The 16,144-nt window shown below is 33.6% G+C and overlaps 2 protein-coding genes across 2 annotated transcripts in view; one reads left to right on the top strand and one right to left on the bottom strand.

Moving 5' to 3' along the window:
• Nucleotides 1-6,477, bottom strand: part of cep72 (centrosomal protein 72) — an 18,341-nt gene extending 11,864 nt beyond the window's left edge. The window contains 7 exon segments of the mRNA XM_016472633.1: nt 670-786; nt 916-949; nt 1,415-1,488; nt 1,675-1,832; nt 2,330-2,640; nt 5,411-5,538; nt 6,397-6,477. Coding sequence (XP_016328119.1) covers nt 670-786; nt 916-949; nt 1,415-1,488; nt 1,675-1,832; nt 2,330-2,640; nt 5,411-5,538; nt 6,397-6,469 — 895 coding nt within the window. The 5' untranslated portion in view covers nt 6,470-6,477.
• Nucleotides 6,478-8,030: 1,553 nt separating this feature from the next.
• Nucleotides 8,031-16,144, top strand: part of spire1b (spire-type actin nucleation factor 1b) — a 33,423-nt gene continuing 25,309 nt past the window's right edge. The window contains exons 1-2 of the mRNA XM_016472661.1: nt 8,031-8,381; nt 11,388-11,419. Coding sequence (XP_016328147.1) covers nt 8,093-8,381; nt 11,388-11,419 — 321 coding nt within the window. The 5' untranslated portion in view covers nt 8,031-8,092. The remainder of the gene's footprint in view (nt 8,382-11,387; nt 11,420-16,144) is intronic.

The raw sequence follows: 16,144 nt of genomic DNA on the forward strand, positions 1-16,144 counted from the left end.
GACGGAAATGTTACGCCCCTCACCATACTGTGATGCCGTGTCCCGGCCAGAGCGACGAGACAAAAACATTAAAACCCATTATAAACGAGGCATTTGTTGCATCCAGTGGGGACATAATTACGGATTATAATGACTTACACTGTCTTTTTACGTGTTGCATCGCGCCGCGTAAACATAAAACCAGAAATCTAAATCTAGTCGTGTCCTCTTTTGGAAGACCAAACAAAGTAGTTTTGCTTTCACAACGAAACACAGCGTCTTCACGACATGGCGACAGCGTCAACAATACTACAGCGAGAATAAAAGTTACGCCTTCTTTCTTTGCGTGAACATTTGGGCGGCGTTATGCAAATCTTCCCACATAGTGACGTAGACATGTGGGGGCGTGTTAGAACAAGGCGTTTTAGGTAGGTGTGGCTGACTCTTAACTTTTATAAAGAATATCTCTTTGGATTTGAGACTTTAGTCTTTGCAACTTTACAGATCCTCTTTATGCACCAAGAGCTTGTAACACTCCAAAGAGAAAGGAACAATTGAAATCGCATCATATGACCCCTTTAAAATAAAAACAATGTGTTACAGACACAACTATATTTGTATGTATATGTAATGCATGGTTTATCAGACAGCTAGATTCATAAAGTGACTAGTAGACTAGTCCTGAAGTACCGTGCGAATCGGACCGCATTTCTGTAGGATGAGGTGTAAAGACGCTCTCTCCTCGAACCGTAGCGTGAGTCAGACTCCGGCTCTCAAACGTCACTCGCTGAGAACCAGCAGGAGCCTCTAATAGAGTCAATCAGAAAAATACATTTATTCCACCGCTATCCTGAGTGCTGGAGGTATCAGGCTGAAGGTAAAAATAAGAGAAATGTCACCCCTTGTGGTCAGAAGTGGAATAACAAAAACATTCACCTTTTTTATATTCCAAGCTCTTGGGAACAGACTCCTACATGACAGACAATTAATAAAACATTAATTGTGTGAAAATATAACTAATTATATAATTTACTGATAATGTAATATAGCATAATAAATACAACAATATTAATATGCAGGGGTGCACATAAGTTTTTTTTAGTCTGGTTCTCATGAGAGCACCTGGAGATTTGGATTGGTGCTAAAAAAAAAAAAATAATAATAAAAAATAAAATAATTATTAATAGTAACAATAATTCATAAATATTGCACTTTATTTGATTTTTTTAAATAAAATAATAAATAAAGTGCAATAATACTATTATATTTTAAAATAATAAGTGAGAAAAATACATGTTTTATAGTACGCTTAAAAATACAATGCTAATAAAAATAAATAAATTAAAAAAAAATTTCTTATATGAATTTTCAAACCTAAAATCAGAAAGCTTTTTGAATGAGTTTATATAATGACTGAATAGACGTGCCGACGCACCTTGTTTTGTTTTGGCGACCTTTCGCACTCAGGTCCATTGATCAAATGTATGATATCTGATTCGGAAGGATTTTCTAAATACGAAAAAGAAAAACAATTACAGACAGATAATCTGTACACAAACATTAAAGTATACTATTTGTCATGTATTATTAAATATGGTACGGAAGTGTTATGCAGTTATCTGTGTGGCTGGGTGATATATTTAATATTAGCCATGTATGCAGTATTTAGTGTCTGAGTCAGAGAGAGTGTTTTACCCTGGAACAGACGAGGGCTGCGCTCGTTCTCAAAGCGGACGGAGAGAGTTTCAGCTCTCTTTCTAGAAACATCATTAAGCGCAGCTTCCTCGTTCTCCTCGAGAAGCGAGAGCGTCTTCATCATCTTCTGCATGGCTTTGATTCGGAGCTCACTACTTCTGCAAAACAGTGACGATAATCAATGACCTGAAAACCATTCAATTTAGTATTATTTATTTATATACCATTATATTATTTAACAATAAAATAAATAAGCTTTTATTTTTATATGCTCAGGTTCCGTTTATTTTAGGAAAATTCCATTTTAATTCTTTTCATTTTTTTTATCAATCAATCAATCAGTCAATCAAATTGTATTTATAAAGCACTTTTCCAAACAAATCAATGCAGTTCAAAGTGCTTTACAGAAGAGCTAACGACAAACTAACAAATAAAAATAGAACTACTAATAGATTATAACATTTAAAAAGTTACAAATATAAAATTATAAAAACCATATGAGACATTACAGGAAAGCCAGACTAAAAGGAGTGTTTTTAATTAGATTTAAATTTTCAATATTTACATTTACATTGAGTCATTTAGCAGATGCTTTTATCCAAAGCGACTTACAAATGAGGACAATAGAAGCAATCAAAACTAACAAAAGAGCAACAATATATAAGTGCAAATGACAAGTCTCGGTTAGCCTAACTCAGTAGCAAGGTGTGTATATATAGCGAGAGCGAGAGAGAGAGAGAGAGAGCGAGAGAGAGAGTAGACGGATGACGCACCAAGCTTGCGGAGTTTGGTCATTGCGTGGACCAGGTACAAACGGTAGAGCGGGTGTTTCCTGACCACAGGATTGAGCCTCAAGTCCAGTTCCTTCAGATTCTGCAGCTTGTGCAGGGAAAAGATGTCCTGCAGAGACGCCAGCCTGTTGTAGTACAGATTCAGTCTCTCCAGCATTTCCAAATGCTCAATCCCCTACAAACAGCAGCATGACAGATACACAACAGTGTAAACGTACAGATGTGCAGTCAATTATATATATTCTTTCATTTCTATACTCACATTTGAGTACACATTCTATGATATGCACTGTCCGAGTCCTGTTAATAAATTAATATATAAGAAACTTATTATAAAATATAACCTACGGCAAAAGCAAATAAGTAACTGATTCTGTAAACTATGCTAATAAATTAATAAATAAGACACTTATTATAAAATATAACCTACGGCAAAAGCAAATAAGTAACTGATTCTGTAAACTATGCTAATAAATTAATAAATAAGACACTTATTATAAAATATAACCTACGGCAAAAGCAAATAAGTAACTGATTCTGTAAACTATGCTAATAAATTAATAAATAAGACACTTATTATAAAATATAACCTACGGCAAAAGCAAATAAGTAACTGATTCTGTAAACTATGCTAATAAATTAATAAATAAGACACTTATTATAAAATATAACCTACGGCAAAAGCAAATAAGTAACTGATTCTGTAAACTATGCTAATAAATTAATAAATAAGACACTTATTATAAAATATAACCTACGGCAAAAGCAAATAAGTAACTGATTCTGTAAACTATGCTAATAAATTAATAAATAAGACACTTATTATAAAATATAACCTACGGCAAAAGCAAATAAGTAACTGATTCTGTAAACTATGCTAATAAATTAATAAATAAGACACTTATTATAAAATATAACCTACGGCAAAAGCAAATAAGTAACTGATTCTGTAAACTATGCTAATAAATTAATAAATAAGACACTTATTATAAAATATAACCTACGGCAAAAGCAAATAAGTAACTGATTCTGTAAACTATGCTAATAAATTAATAAATAAGACACTTATTATAAAATATAACCTACGGCAAAAGCAAATAAGTAACTGATTCTGTAAACTATGCTAATAAATTAATAAATAAGACACTTATTATAAAATATAACCTACGGCAAAAGCAAATAAGTAACTGATTCTGTAAACTATGCTAATAAATTAATAAATAAGACACTTATTATAAAATATAACCTACGGCAAAAGCAAATAAGTAACTGATTCTGTAAACTATGCTAATAAATTAATAAATAAGACACTTATTATAAAATATAACCTACGGCAAAAGCAAATAAGTAACTGATTCTGTAAACTATGCTAATAAATTAATAAATAAGACACTTATTATAAAATATAACCTACGGCAAAAGCAAATAAGTAACTGATTCTGTAAACTATGCTAATAAATTAATAAATAAGACACTTATTATAAAATATAACCTACGGCAAAAGCAAATAAGTAACTGATTCTGTAAACTATGCTAATAAATTAATAAATAAGACACTTATTATAAAATATAACCTACGGCAAAAGCAAATAAGTAACTGATTCTGTAAACTATGCTAATAAATTAATAAATAAGACACTTATTATAAAATATAACCTACGGCAAAAGCAAATAAGTAACTGATTCTGTAAACTATGCTAATAAATTAATAAATAAGACACTTATTATAAAATATAACCTACGGCAAAAGCAAATAAGTAACTGATTCTGTAAACTATGCTAATAAATTAATAAATAAGACACTTATTATAAAATATAACCTACGGCAAAAGCAAATAAGTAACTGATTCTGTAAACTATGCTAATAAATTAATAAATAAGACACTTATTATAAAATATAACCTACGGCAAAAGCAAATAAGTAACTGATTCTGTAAACTATGCTAATAAATTAATAAATAAGACACTTATTATAAAATATAACCTACGGCAAAAGCAAATAAGTAACTGATTCTGTAAACTATGCTAATAAATTAATAAATAAGACACTTATTATAAAATATAACCTACGGCAAAAGCAAATAAGTAACTGATTCTGTAAACTATGCTAATAAATTAATAAATAAGACACTTATTATAAAATATAACCTACGGCAAAAGCAAATAAGTAACTGATTCTGTAAACTATGCTAATAAATTAATAAATAAGACACTTATTATAAAATATAACCTACGGCAAAAGCAAATAAGTAACTGATTCTGTAAACTATGCTAATAAATTAATAAATAAGACACTTATTATAAAATATAACCTACGGCAAAAGCAAATAAGTAACTGATTCTGTAAACTATGCTAATAAATTAATAAATAAGACACTTATTATAAAATATAACCTACGGCAAAAGCAAATAAGTAACTGATTCTGTAAACTATGCTAATAAATTAATAAATAAGACACTTATTATAAAATATAACCTACGGCAAAAGCAAATAAGTAACTGATTCTGTAAACTATGCTAATAAATTAATAAATAAGACACTTATTATAAAATATAACCTACGGCAAAAGCAAATAAGTAACTGATTCTGTAAACTATGCTAATAAATTAATAAATAAGACACTTATTATAAAATATAACCTACGGCAAAAGCAAATAAGTAACTGATTCTGTAAACTATGCTAATAAATTAATAAATAAGACACTTATTATAAAATATAACCTACGGCAAAAGCAAATAAGTAACTGATTCTGTAAACTATGCTAATAAATTAATAAATAAGACACTTATTATAAAATATAACCTACGGCAAAAGCAAATAAGTAACTGATTCTGTAAACTATGCTAATAAATTAATAAATAAGACACTTATTATAAAATATAACCTACAGCAAAAACAAATAAATAACTGATTCTGTAAACTATGTAAATATGTATTTTTCACCTGAACTGTGAGCAGCGCATTATGTGAAAGATCCAGTGACTTCAGACGCACAAAGTTCTTTAGCGATGTTCCTAAATGACAGATTTTCCCTTCGTATGTTCCTGGAAGAGTCAACGATCGGACATCCGCTGCGATAAATTATTAAAAATATTAGTTAATCACATTTGCGTTCTCTCGCTCAAAATTTGCGTTCTCTCGCTCAACATTAGCATTTTATCGGTAAAGTATTGCGTTCTCTCGCTCAAAATTTGCGTTCTCGCGCAACATTTGCGTTCTCTCGCTCAACATTTGCATTCTCTCGCTCAACATTTGCGTTCTCTCGCTCAACATTTGCGTTCTCTCGCTCAACATTTGCGTTCTCTCGCTCAACATTTGCGTTCTCTCGCTCAACATTTGCGTTCTCTCGCTCAACATTTGCGTTCTCTCGCTCAACATTTGCGTTCTCTCGCTCAACATTTGCGTTCTCTCGCTCAACATTTGCGTTCTCTCGCTCAACATTTGCGTTCTCTCGCTCAACATTTGCGTTCTCTCGCTCAACATTTGCGTTCTCTCGCTCGACATTTGCATTCTCTCGCTCGACATTTGCGTTGTATCGGTAAAGTATTGCGTTCCCTCAATAAACTCTGCATTCTCTCGTTCGACTTTTGCGTTCTATTGGTTAAAATGTTTGCGTTTCCCAGAGAAACTTTGCTTTCTCTCGCTAAACATTTGTGTTCTAACGCTAAAGCATTGTGTTCCCCCGAGAAATGCAATGGTAATTTAGCAAGAGAACACAATGTTTCTCGTGGGAGCACAACAATTTGGCTAGCGAACACAAAGCTTCTCGGGGGGAACGCAATACTTTAGCGATAAACGATCCTGTAGTGATAAAAAAAATATGGCCATGTCAACTAAGGTTGACAGGGACAATTTTAGCTTCTTAAAACTAAATAATGACTATATATATATATATATATATATATATATAACTATATCATATGTTTTACCTAAACAGCTGTGCTGAAGCTTGAGCTTTTCTCTGATCCACTGCTCTGTTGTGGTCCAACCGTCTACCGCCATTGTTTTGAAACTGGAATTCAGAAAGCGCATGCGCAGAACTAGGATAGGCTTATGAATATTACTTACGTAATGTAACGCAGCCGCGTCTGATTCGCTGAAAACCAGACGTCGGCGAGTCAGTTGGTGAATTAGCCAATCAGACTTTGGTAACGGCTTCGCTCATGAATATTAATTACGTAAGCGTGTTTGAACGTTTGTCTGAGGAAGGTTACCAAGCAACAGCGACGATTAATCTGTCAACACAGGAGGGAAGGACGCTGTCAAACTACGCCAGAAATATATATATTTCATCAAATGACAGCTTGAAGTTATGGAAATATTCCTTAAACCAATCATTAAACAGGTAAAGCGCTCAAATGAGAACGTATGTCAAGAAATGTTTGCGTAACATTACCCTCTGGTGGCAAATCAACGCCACCTCAGGCCACAGATTTATTTTTTTCCCTCAAAACAAATCACATTTAATGACTGCGGTCATAATTAAATAATAATAATTGAATCAGTTTTCAGACTATGATGAATATGAGATCTGTGATGCCCACAAGACAGCAAAATGCTTTCAAAACAACTGAATGGGAGCATGTGTTATATACATATATTATAGAATTGTATTTGTAATAACTGATATGTAAGTTGATTGTCAAAACGGTGTGAAATTTCAAAGAATATAAAACATTTGGCACCCGAGTTATTTCTTGATGTAATACTGGGTTTTTTCCACAAGGGGCGCTTGACAGAATCCTCATTGAGCCGCACTCTGATTGGTCCATTTTGACCAGCGCTGAGAAAAGTAACAAGTAACACGTGACATCGCGATGCTTTAAAATAATAGATAATTTGATCACACTTACATGTATTAATTTAGCAGACGCTTTTATCCAAAGCGACTTAAATGAGAACAGCAGAAGCAATTAAAATCAATAAAATAATAAGTGCAATAAAATGTAAGTGCGGTGGCAAGTCTCAGTTAGCAGTACGCAAGGTTTTTAAAAAATATATATTTTTATATAATAAATAAAAAGACAACAAGTAGATAGATTAAAAAAGAATAGGGAACGCTAGTGTTAGAGGGTCTTTTTTATAATAAAAAAAAAGAAAACAAGTAGTTAGGATAGAAATAGAATAGAGAGTGCAAGTGTTAAAGGGGCTAGTGTTGTTGTTGTTGTTTTATATAAATATATAAAATAATACAAATAGATAAAATAGTTAAAATAGAGAGTGCTAAAGTTAGAGGGTCAAATGAAGATTGAGAATAAAATTTTAAATGTAAATAATACAAATGTAATAATTGAACATACTTAATAGATTATTGTATCGTGATTATACGTGTATCATCATTTTTATTTAACATTTAATTTTAAACGTCGATATGCAAAGTAGATCATTTATACCTTGATAAAGACATATCAAGAGATTTTTAAAAAATTCGTTTCAAACGTAAACTTAAAAAAAAAATTTAAATCGTAGAGTTTTTAAAATAAGCCCCGCCTACTTTTAGATCCTCGCTTGACGTATAGCTTGCCATTCTTCGCGTTTCTGATGCAGAGTCAGCATCAGCATCACACCGAGCACAGGTGCTTCATCTCCAGCACTCCTATCCTCTCTGCTGGATAGGATGAGACGATGGCTCGCAGGAGGGATGAAGATGATGATGATGACGGACACAGGCTGATAGAGGAGGAGGAGGAGGAGGAGGATGCGCGTCCCATCATGGACAGTGAGGATGAGGACGATCTGTCCCTGGACGAGATTTTACATCTGTACAAGCAGCCCATCAACGAGGAGCAGGCGTGGGCTGTGTGTTACCAGTGCTGTCGCTCTTTTCTGGAGGATTCTGCTGGGACCGGAGGAGCGGGACGTGTCAGGATTTATAAAGACGGATCGGTGCGCTTTCATTCCGGAGACAGATCAGGTGACAAATCAACACCTTCCGCATCCATTACACACATCGGCATGTGCATTTCCATACATAGGCCTAATAGGTGTTAACTGTCATGCATTTGGGTGCAAATGTTTTGAAACAGCTTATATATATATATAGTTGCGTTACTTTCCCTAGTGTTCTGCATCACAACATATGCACAGTATTGAATGCATCATCTTATGTGGAAGAATTACATGTGAAATGCTGTGCAATTGTGTCATGGTCCTAATATCTTGTATTTCACATCTTGTGCATTGTATGTTTTTGACAGCACTGATGTGTGATGTAACACGTGAGGCCTTTATTAGCAGGCCAGTACAACCAGTGCACTAAACTGAGTACTGAGTCTAAAATAAACACAAGGCAGCACAGTCACCGTTGTTTGCAGTTGTAGGTGCTCTCTGATGCACAGAGGGATGCACATGCTGATAAACACTGTACAGCTCCTGATCAGGGCCTGTGCTGTACAGAAATTGCATATTCATAAAGCTTTTGTGTGTAAAATGGTATTTCACTACAGATTCAAATGAAATATGTCTGCTATTTCCGCTCGGTGTGTGACTTTATCGACATTATGTACTAACATTACCCAGTAGCCCATGATATTTGGTAGCTTATTTAGGATTAGGGTATTTAGGGTATGTGTAAAATCTATCAAAGTTATGATCGTTAACTAAAGCTATAAAACCACAAAAAAAAAACTTTTTTTGTTAAGTGAAATAAAATAACATAAAAACACTTGAAAATGTATTACGTTTATTTTATTTCAACTAGTTGCCAATTAGTGTTATTCTAGTATTGGAATACTATTATAGTTAATTATATTTTAATTAATTTTAATATATATAATTTTTTTTTTTCTGTTATGATTTTAATTTCAGTTTTTTTGTGTGTGTGTTTTGGTCATATTTGTTAGTTTTTGTTTTTTATTTTGTTTTTATTAATTTTTATTTCAGTTTTAGTTATTTTATTGCATCATGTTAAACTACATTAAAAATGTTGCCTTGTCAGCTAAGCTGAAATAAAATAATTAAGAGTAAAGCAGTAGTGTTTTTTTTAAGTTGAAGTTTATTTTATTTATTAAAAACAAGGGTTTTGTGTGGTTTTAGTTAACTATAGTAACCCTGTTGCCCAGGCATCATTTCTCAATTTCATTTAGTTTTAACTAAAATAAATGTACAAAAAGCAATTAAAACTGAAATAAAAATTAATAAAAACTGTATATACATATTTAAAATCTAAAAAAAATGACAAAATGCACAACAAGATTACTAAAATGTTAACTAAAATAAAAATATAAAAAGAAAAACCAATTTAAAATATTAATAGGAGCTATAATAGTATCTCTATCTCTGTATCTAATAGTAATGATACTAAAATAACACTGGTCTAAAACTGAGCTGCTAGGCACCTGTGTTGGATGGAGAAGTGCTGCTGATAATAATGAAATGCGCTCACTGTGCAGCTTATCCACAGTTTAGAAGATTGAGATATTTATTACAGATGGATTTAACTGCTGGCTTTCCAGAAGATGATTTTATTGCTCAGAGCAATATTTCTCTTTCATTGCTCAGGAGACTAGTTTGCAGTTAAGTGTCATCAGATGTAAGTCAATAGCTGTCGTACAGTAAGAATATATAAAATGAATGTGGAGCAGCACAAATCATTTGATGACAAATGCATGAGTTAGTACTGAGATTTATGACTTTTCATTGCAGACTTTGCAGATCTCTGAGATATTCCCAGAGGAGAGGTGCTCACTTTGCATTTTAATAAACGCCACTGTCATTGCTTTCTCGCATGAGACACGCTGTCAAGATCGATATGTCTTGCAGCTTCCAGGCAGAGTTGTTGCTTTGTCAAAAGTGCGAACATGTTCCTCATTCGCTGTCGACTGCAGAAGAACAGAGGAGAGATCTGTTTCTTTGCTGAATTTGCCTTGTCCTGCTGCAAAAAATAGTCTTGAGATTAAGTGGATTTCAGAATTGTTATGTGTTTTTGGATATTCAATCAAAACCAAGACTGACGTAGTCTGATACACTCAGGTTGTCGGTAAAATGAAAATTTGCTGAAAATGCACTCACTCTCAGGCCATCCGAGATTAGGATGAGTTTGTTTCTTCATCAGATTTGGAGAAATGTGTCATTGCATCAGTGTCTCAGCAATGGATGCTCTGCAGTGAATGGGTGCCGTCAGAATGAGAGTCCAAACAGCTGATAAAAACATCACAATAATCCACAGCACTCCAGTCCATCAGTTAACATCTGGAGAAGACAAAAACTGAAACAAATCCAGCATTCAGATGTTTTTAACTCAAATACGAGTCCATAATCCATAATAACTCTTCCTCCAGTGAAAAAGTGTTCTGGTCTGAATCAGGAGAGAAATCTGCACAGATTAAGCAATGTTTACAGTCAAAACAGCTCGAAACAAATCTGTGGCTGGATTTTGATGTGAGAGGCAACAGGAGACAGACTTTTTCACTGGAGGAAGCGTTATTATGGATTATGGACTTTTATTTAAAAACATCTTAATGATGGATTTGTTTCAGCTTTTGTCTTCTCCAGATGTTAACTGGTGGACTGGAGTGCTGTGGATTACTTGTGGATTATTGTGATGTTTTTATCAGCTGTTTGGACTCTCATTCTGACGGCACCCATTCACTGCAGAGCATCCATTGCTGAACAAGTAATGGAATGCTATTTTTCTCTAAATCTGATGAAGAAACAAACTCATCTACATCTTGTATTGATCTGAGGGTGAGTACATTTTCTTTAAATTTTCATTTGTAGGTAATCTATTCCTTTGATAGTTGTCAGATGCATAAAGATTATCTGCATCCCATTTGCTGCCGTCAGTGTGTTTTATGTAAAAACAAACAGCGCTGTACAGTCAGTTGCATAAGGGATGTGTAGTGAGCGCTGTAAGCTGTCGTCTGAGTTCTTCTTCTTTATTCATCTGTCGCTGACTGTCATCTCTTCTGTTCTCCCACAGGTGTGCATAACCCCAGCCGATCCTCCACACAGGTGAGTGATGCACAGTAACGCCGCGGCTCATTCCTCATGACAGCGTGAGCATCTGTGAATGAGCAGAAATGTGTTTGTTAGTTCAGTACTGACATGGATCTGTAACATGTGGAAACTCTTAACTCCTTTTAAGTTTTTCCAGCTGTTGCTAGCGGTTGCTGGGGTGTTGTGGGTGGTTTCCAGGGCATTGCTATACAGTTGTTAAATAGAGTTATTAAAGAGTTTGATATAGTTTTTATTAATATTTTTGAATTAGTTTTTATTTTAATATTTTCAGTTTTTGTCTTAAGTATAATTTCTAGAAAATTTGTATTGTGCTTTTGTCAATTGTATTCATTTATTTAAAAAAAAAAAAAACATTTTGTATTGCTTTTTAGGTTTTAAAATTTATTTTTAGTTCAGTTTTAGATTTGAATTATTTCAGCTTGGTAATTTTAATTTAGTCATTCATGTTAAACAAAAATTAGAAATGTTGGCTAAATAAATATAGGTTTTTCATCCTAATATTTATTTTATTTTATTTTAGCTTTATTTTAACAAAATTAACTAAGTTTTATTTTTTTTTAGGTTTGCTTTATTTTTTATGTCAGTTTTAGTTTTAGATTTTATTTCCAGGTAGTAATTTTAGTGCTTCAAATTAAACTAAACACAAATGAGAAATGTTGCATAAAAACTTTAAATTTTTGTGTACTGTTTTATTTTATTATTTGAGGTAACACATTTTATTATTATTATTATTATTATTGCTTTTTATGTTTCATTTATTTTTATTTCAGTTTTAGTTTTGGTTTAGTTTTACATTTTATTTATTTACAATTAGGCACGTTAGTGTTTCAGCTTAAACTAAATGAAAATAATTTAAAGTTTTTCATCTAATATGTATTTTATATCAGCTTTATTTCAATTAACAGATGTTTTGAATAGTTTAATAGTGAATAAGCAGCTCTATTACCACATTACCTCCTGCAGCTTAGAGACGTTTGCAGCCCATCTGTGTTCTTCTATATTCAGACGTAAGCTTTCAGCACCAGGTCATGTTTTCTGCTCTCTCTGGTCTCTCGCTCGGCTTGTCACTCCACAAGTTCATTAATTTGATGTTGGCAGCTGGTGACATTTTAAAGGCCAATTAGAGACATATAGACCCTACGGATCACTGTTTGCATCCCAAGCATCTTTGACCTTCCAGGTTTATGATGTGTTCAGTAGATCGACTAGAGCTGACTGCGTTGAGTATTTTTTATATATGCACGTAACTCAGCTCAACTTAATTCAGTCGCTGTGAGTCAATGGCCGATAATTGTCACGATATAGTACTTTTTGCAGGGCATTCATCAAATAAATGTGGCAATGAGCATATTTGTGAATTAAATAATTTACTAAAGAAAGGTGCTTAATCTCAATTTATTTAAAAGTCTCTTTTCTCTGCTCACCAAGGCTGCATTTATTCGTTCAGAAATACAGTAGAAAACAGTAAAAATATTATTACAATTTAAAAAAACGGTTTTCTATGTGAATATCTGTTAAACTGTAATTTATTCCTGTGATCAAAGCTGAATTTTCAGCATAATTACTCCAGTCTTCAGTGTAACACGATCCTTCAGAAATCATTCTAATATGCTGATTTGCTGCTGAATTATAGAAATTATATTTTAAAATGCAGTCCAACTTGTGACCAGTAGAGTATATATCAATCATTCAATAGTCCAGCAAACATATGTCCATTTGGATGTAGTTTATAAGCTCAGTGGCCGTTATGTAATGTGAATAATTGTCACTTTAATGTGGTTTTATTAGGACGTGTCCCTGACTGCATGCTGCTGTATAAGGTCACAAACACACCCGTCTTATGTGTATATGAGACTTCAGTCAATAGTCAAATCCCTGTTAAGCAGCTTTCCAGAAGCTTTCTCTGACAGACAGCAAGAAGTGTTCAGAGTTTTGTGCAAGGCATTTAATAACAAACTACACTAGACATCCACGAGCAGAACAGTGTGGGGTTTCTGTGTTCGGTTGCTTTTTATTTAATTCAGACGGTCTCTTTCTGTTTTAGTAGTCCAGAGTAATCTGCAGACTGGACTGGACACATGAACTAGATGCAGTTCCCCTATTCCACTCACTCTTTGCTTTTGGTTATTATCTTTTGTTTAGACAGAGCATCAGTTGCTCTTCATTACCTCGGTCTTGATTATTTTCTTTATGAGATCCTCAGGGTTAATGATCAGTTTCTAAACTGAAGCTGTTATTACCCAGCGGTTGTGTTTGTGGATGTAATGGGCCGCTGGACATCGCAGTGAACGAGTCTGTTGTCCACTTCACTGCAGGCTCCTGCATTCTGGATGAAATTCATTTTAAGAATCTGTTGGGGTCTGATCACAACATCACAAAGAGTAACAAAGCGCTCTTTATGACTGGACGGACCCCGGGATGGAAGTTGCATATGAGTTTTGATCACAGGCCATCTAAGGGCAAAAGATTTGATCATTAACCATGTGGAAAGATGCTTAAACTCTGAATAAAATACAGGAAGGAACATCTTATTATATTATAGACCAGTGTAAAGACCATTTTATTTGTAATGCTCATATGTGCATATAAATGATCAAATACTCCATCAGAACTGTACATCTCTCTTGGGATAGCTAGTATTACACCATTTTAATTAATAATTCCAATTCATTTTGCATACACAACTGTTTAAAAGTTTTTTTTTTAAGAAATTAATGCTTGTTTTATTTAGCAGAAATGTATTAAATTGATGAAAAGTGGATAATGTGACACACTGCAGACTGGAGTAATGATGCTGAAAATTCAGCTTTGATCACTGGAATAAATTATATTTTACAATATATTCACACACAAAGCAGCTATTTTAAATTGTAATAATTTTTCAAAATATTACTGATTTTACTGTATTTTTGATCAAATAAATGCAACCTTGGTGAGCAGAAGAAAAAATATTGCTCATCCCAATCTTTTTAACGGTAGTTTGTGTGACCTTTAAATGTTTTTATTGCATATTAGAAAATAAACAATGAGTCAAATGCAAATGTAACTGCTTGGAAAGGAAATGAGGACTGTTACTTTGGCAGCTTGTTTTTACATGAAATAGCCTAACAGTTGTAACTAACAGTCATTCAGTAATGTGAACGAATAGATCTCATCTCTATATCATGCTATCTTAGCGGTTCTCAACTGGTCCATCACAGCCCAAAAAATGGGTCACAGGACTGTTCTGATTATCCGCTTGTATAAGCGAGAAGAAAATATCTTTTTGATAATGTCAAAGGTTGTGTGTCCAGTCAAACTGTTTGACTGTAATGTAATGTGAACTCTTTCCCAAAAACCTTGAACAAAGTTGCACAAAGTAAAAGAAGATTATTTTGAACACAGGTTACAGGTTTGGATATAAGATGTATAAGTGTGATATAAGAAACCAAACCCTTTTAAGGTTTCGTTGACGCCTTACACAGCCATTTACAGGTGTTTTAACAGGCCTCACACAATATAAGCAGACTAGTTTCACTATATCAGGTCACAGAGGAAGTTTCACTGCATCAGCCTCAGGATTGACTGAAAGAAAAACCTGAAACCTGCTGTTGTTGGAGGCGTTAAGGTTCTTGGAGCACGAAATGTATTTAGTGTATTTGATGTTCTTGTGTAAAAAAAACAAGAAAGGCTTTACGTTTTAGTTTGGTGCATCTGTGTCGATTAAGAATGTGTCTCAAATATCCCTATTTGAGTAATAAGTGCACTTAAACTCATTCCAGTGCACCAAAATCCCTGGAATTGAATCTAGTGCACTAGAATTCCCAGAATTCACCAACCTTTCACTGTATGTACCAGAAATATTGTCAAGATATTTTAAGTTACGTTCTCTAACACAAGCCTTAAAGGGATAGTTCACCCAAAAATGAAAATTCTGTCATTGTTTACTCACCCTCACGGCATTCCAAACCTTAATGAATTTCTTTCAGCTTTTGGACACAAAAGAAGATATTTTGAGGAATGTTGGTAACCAAAGAATTGACGGTTGAAGCCATTACTTTCCATTACAAAAAGTACTAAGGAAGTCAATGGCTACCGTCAACTGTTTGGTTACAAACGTTCTTCAAAATATCTTCTAGGGCTGTGCAATTAATCGAAAAACGATTTCGATTTTGGCCTCCAACGATTATGAAAATACAATAATCGAGATAAAACGATTATTGCGCCCCATTCTGCTCCCTTTTCCAGCGCTGCGCTTTTGTTCCTCCATAAAAGCCCAATTTCACGTGCAAATCAGTAAAATCATGTACCGTGACCTTTGCAAAATGGGATGTGCTTTATTTATAGAAGTATATTTATTCATGTTTTTAAAAGCGTGAAAGAGAACTTGCGCTGCTCCTCAGGAAGATATATGCGCTCAGAATCTGAACAGAACATGGACATGTAAAGTCATCTTTTAGCTCAAGGTGTGCGCCTAAACGGTCAAATACATGCAAAAATGTGTCAAAATGCGGCGCTTAGTGGTTATTCATGGATACCTTCGTCGGTCATGTAATAAATGAATGTAAAGAGTCGAGAATGAAAATACGCGTTTAACGGGAAATTGGATTCTTGCGTCTCTTAAAGTGACAGCGGGCTATTTTCCTGCTGCGACTGTGTGCTTAATATTAATTAAACAACAAAAGACAAATTCAAAATCACACATGGCTCTTGAGTGAAGGACTTTTGTAGCTTTAATAA

This window comes from Sinocyclocheilus anshuiensis, unplaced genomic scaffold (assembly GCF_001515605.1).
Source record: "Sinocyclocheilus anshuiensis isolate Anshui unplaced genomic scaffold, SAMN03320099.WGS_v1.1 scaffold796, whole genome shotgun sequence".
NCBI classification, from domain to species: domain Eukaryota; kingdom Metazoa; phylum Chordata; class Actinopteri; order Cypriniformes; family Cyprinidae; genus Sinocyclocheilus; species Sinocyclocheilus anshuiensis.